This window comes from Cucurbita moschata, unplaced genomic scaffold (assembly GCF_002738365.1).
Source record: "Cucurbita moschata cultivar Rifu unplaced genomic scaffold, Cmos_1.0 Cmo_Scf00035, whole genome shotgun sequence".
Classification (NCBI taxonomy): domain Eukaryota; kingdom Viridiplantae; phylum Streptophyta; class Magnoliopsida; order Cucurbitales; family Cucurbitaceae; genus Cucurbita; species Cucurbita moschata.
The window spans coordinates 2,103,778-2,107,810 of NW_019268551.1; the positions used below are offsets into that span (position 1 = coordinate 2,103,778).

Consider the following 4,033-nt stretch of genomic DNA (forward strand, 5'->3'; position numbering starts at 1 on the left):
GGCCTTTGGACAGGCGCGATTTCTAATCTTTTGGGTTAATATCAGTTGTGTCTTGAGCTTGATTTTTTTCTCTACAATTATAACGAACGAATATTTTTTTTTTGGAGAGCGGCCGGAAAAAGATAGGAAATTTGCATATAAATCTATAAATTTTAAAAAATTTAAAATGAAATTTATAATTTTAAATGTTTATACCCATGATAGTGAATGGATGAACTAAAAACAAAAAAAAAGAAAAAAAAGAAAAAAAAAATAGAGAATCAAAACACAAAATTATCGTTTTTGGTTTTGGGATTGATGTTGTTCTTTGTGTATGGCGGTGAAGATGATCGTATTTTTATTTAATATTGTGGAATCGGCTCTGTAATGAGGCTGCTCGCAATTGTGGCTCAAAGCGTTCGAACACAACGCCCAGAGCCCATCCCGTTATCATCTTTCCCACCAATTTCACCTCAAATTCAATCCTATTTACGAAATCAATTGCGGTTCTTGGGAAAAGAGAGCAATTTCAAGTAGCGAGGGGAGACGCTAATTGTGAGGAGGAAAATTGAGTGTCCACCAAGCTCGAAAAGAAACCAGACATGGCGATGCGAGAGCTTGTTACTGGAGGAGCTGCTTGTGCTGTTCCTGGTGCTTCTTCTTCTTCTAACCCTCTCGGTGCCCTTGCCAACGCAATTATTGGCTCCTCATCCAAGACCCAGGTTCTTTCACTCTACCTTCTGGATTTTAATTTGATTTTTTGTTTTTTTTTTGTTGTTTCCTCGTTTTGTCAAATCAGATTGGTAATTCATGTTATGTTTGAACTATAATCTGTGCAGGAAAGGCTACGGGAAATTCCTACATCGCAGCTCACAGGTCCAGAAAGGCCTTTTGCCCCTGCGAGCCATGGGCAGCTCCCTGGCTCTGAATTTGATCACCCACCGCTTCATCCCAATGAGCAGGTTCTTCTTTGTTTTTTGTTTTGAAATTTTGCTTTCAGAATTCACATGGAATTTTGAACTTATCTGTTGTTTCTGTTTTGTTTGATGTTAGGCGTCTAATTTTTTTAGCGGCTTCCACTCGGCTGCCGATCAGAGTGGTCTGGCCTCTGCATGGAATGAGGTACAGAGCGGTCCTCCTCCTGTCCATTTGAGAGATATGCAACCAAATCTTGCTGAATTTGATCGAATTTATGACCAAATTCCTGCTTCTCAGCATCAACCCGTATTGGATGGTACTTATAAGTTTCCTCTTTGTTCATTAAAATTCTGGATGGTTGATATTGGTGGCAGTTCGATTGCGTTTTGTGTTGGCTTCGAACCCTTTTCAAAGGACTTTGATCTTGATAACGAAAATTTAGTTCAACAACATTCGTCGTTTATTTAGTCTAGGTTCCCAAGTCAGGACTTGAACTCAACTTCTTAAATCCATAAGTAAAAATCTCCATAGTATATTTAATTGAAGAACTTCCAGATCATAGTCTTGAAACTATTATTTTTAGTTCATCCCAAAGTTATAAACATTTAATATTGACTGTGTAACATCTGATAGTTGTTAGAGCTTGAATTTGGTACTCTATCCAGTCTTACTAATTATTTATTTTTTGACTTGGTCTTTACTGTAAAGCAGGGCCACCGCAAAGAATTCTGTCAAACTTTTTGCACTCATTTGTAGAGAGTAGCCGTGGTGGAATACCTTTTCATCCTACCTCTCTGCCTTTATTGGGACTATCTGAAGGTGATAAACAATGTATACGAGATCGTAGTAGCATAATGGCTCGACATTTTTTTGCAGATAAGAATGAAGACTTCATAAATGCACAGGTTTGGCGATTTCTCTGTTTAGTACCATTTCATAAGAAAGAATGTAGTTAGCATTTTTATACCAAATTTTCAGACATTATCCAAGCACTAGTTTAAGTGCAATAGGATTTCATCGTCTTCAGGTCTCGTCTCATGTTTGACTCTCATCTTTTCCCTTTTTGTTTAACTCCATGGTTTCATCTCAATTTATATTTTTTACAGATTTGTTTATTTTTGGGTTAAGAAAGACTGTTTCTGCTTATCTTGAAAGAACAAAATCAAATATAGAAAAAGTATTGTTTCTTAAAATATTTATGATTTTTTGGAAAAGAGACAACTCCTTGTTGGAAAAAGTACATGAAAAGGGGAGTCATTGGCCCTAGGCACCAAATGTATTAAAAAAGTGATCCTCTAATAGTGTTAGTAAAAAGAACTTTGGTCGTAAGAAAAGAGATTGTGAACCTTTTTATGATTCCAAACGAGTTTGCGAAGAGAAGGATTGAACATATTAACTTTCTGTTAATTCAATAGGTAAATTGTAAATGAAAACTCATCGGAGTTTCTTTGTATTCAATCCCTCCAGGTGAATGCACTTCTATCTTCCTTAGACATTGACAACAGTAGACAGGTTAGGGGGCCTCAGCCTGGTAGGTTTCATGAGTTGGAGGATTATTGGAATGAATCTCAAGCTCTCCAGAGACCTGGTGGTCAAATTGCAGATGGATGGGCCTCTGAATATAGCCTAAACCGGGAAAAGTATGCTGATCATGAGGCTTGGGCTCAGTCTTTCGAACAACAACATGGTGCCAATGGATGGGCCTCTGAGTTTGAGAAGGTAAAGAGTTACAACTTGTCCATATTAAAGGATCTGTGGCTGGTGTGTTAACTAGCTTTCTAATGATTGCGTAGATCTTTTGCCGAGGATCATTTTGTAAATTTTAAGCATCAACAAAATTGCTACTTATATGTATTAAAAAAAAAAAAAAAAAAAAGAAGCATGGACTAAAATTGGACAATTAGAAGTACATGAATAAAATGAAATGAAACCCAAAGTACAGGGACCGAAATGATATTTTAACTTTTTACTTCCAACAACCTTGGGGAAATATGTGTAATTATATTTCTTCCACTCTTGGCTAGTATAATAATTGATTCTGTATGCACAGTGCCTAATTTGACTCTAATTCAATTATAATAACTTATATTTGCCTCCGTGGTTGTGGATTGTAATTCTCTTGATATATTGCCACAGGAGAAGTTTCAGTTAGCATCGGCAGAAAAAATGGCAGGTGGTAATATGATGAACTTAGCTGCAATGGAGCAGACTCACAGGCTTGCAAAGACGTTAGCTGATAATAACGACCCTAAATTTCAGGTTGATATTTTGTATTATGATTTTAGTATTTCATTCATCTATAGCATAACTAACGTTTTCATTTTACCTTCGTATTTGATAAGATCGCATCACATAAGCAAATGCTGATGAACAGTTGGTTTGATTAATTAGCTTGGCGATGTTGTGAAATTAGTTTTAATAGAAACAAGAACTATAATGGTATACACTATAGTAATTTATTTTTCCAAATAAAAGCAAAGGTCGGATTGATGGCTTTATTGATGGAAAATACAACCATCTATTAACATTTATTTTTCTGTCTTTATTTCTTCATTGGCATCTTATGTAATTGTTTAGTCCTAATGTTGTGTATATTTAGTTCTTAAACTTTTAGGTTCCAATTATGCCATCGGCTTTCAATTGTGATTAGTCATTTTTGTTAACATTATTACTTAAGTGGTGAATAACTCATTGGTTAGATTAGCACGTGTTGGCATAACGTGGCACAAGGACTAGGCTAGTTGGATAAAATCAGGTAATGTATTCGACATGCCCACCCCACAAAGTTTTTAGGCCATCAATGTTGTTTTGTCAAACTGTCGTCTGTTATGGTGTGTCATACTGTCACTTATTAGTCCAATAACTGTGTCGTGATAATATTTATGCAACAATGTAACAGTAGACTTATTGGAATTGGAATCAAAATCAATTAATCAAAAGTTTAGGATGTAATCTAAACTTTTGAAAGTTCTGAATATATATAACCACCATCACCAATGTCTAAAGACTAAATTTCTAGGTAAACCATGATTTAATATTCAGCTACTTTGGATTGTTTGGATTTGCTTTCACATTGTTCGTGGAGTTTTTAGGGAACTTTTGAGCACTTCATGTTGTTTTTTTTTTTTTTTTTTTT

The 4,033-nt window shown here is 35.5% G+C and overlaps 1 protein-coding gene across 1 annotated transcript in view; it reads left to right on the plus strand.

Moving 5' to 3' along the window:
- The first annotated feature begins 247 nt into the window (after positions 1–247).
- LOC111431159 (peroxisome biogenesis protein 5-like) overlaps positions 248–4,033 on the plus strand; it is a 10,129-nt gene continuing 6,343 nt past the window's right edge. The window contains exons 1-6 of the mRNA XM_023067711.1: positions 248–701; positions 819–941; positions 1,033–1,213; positions 1,609–1,802; positions 2,365–2,616; positions 3,034–3,156. Coding sequence (XP_022923479.1) covers positions 582–701; positions 819–941; positions 1,033–1,213; positions 1,609–1,802; positions 2,365–2,616; positions 3,034–3,156 — 993 coding nt within the window. The 5' untranslated portion in view covers positions 248–581. The remainder of the gene's footprint in view (positions 702–818; positions 942–1,032; positions 1,214–1,608; positions 1,803–2,364; positions 2,617–3,033; positions 3,157–4,033) is intronic.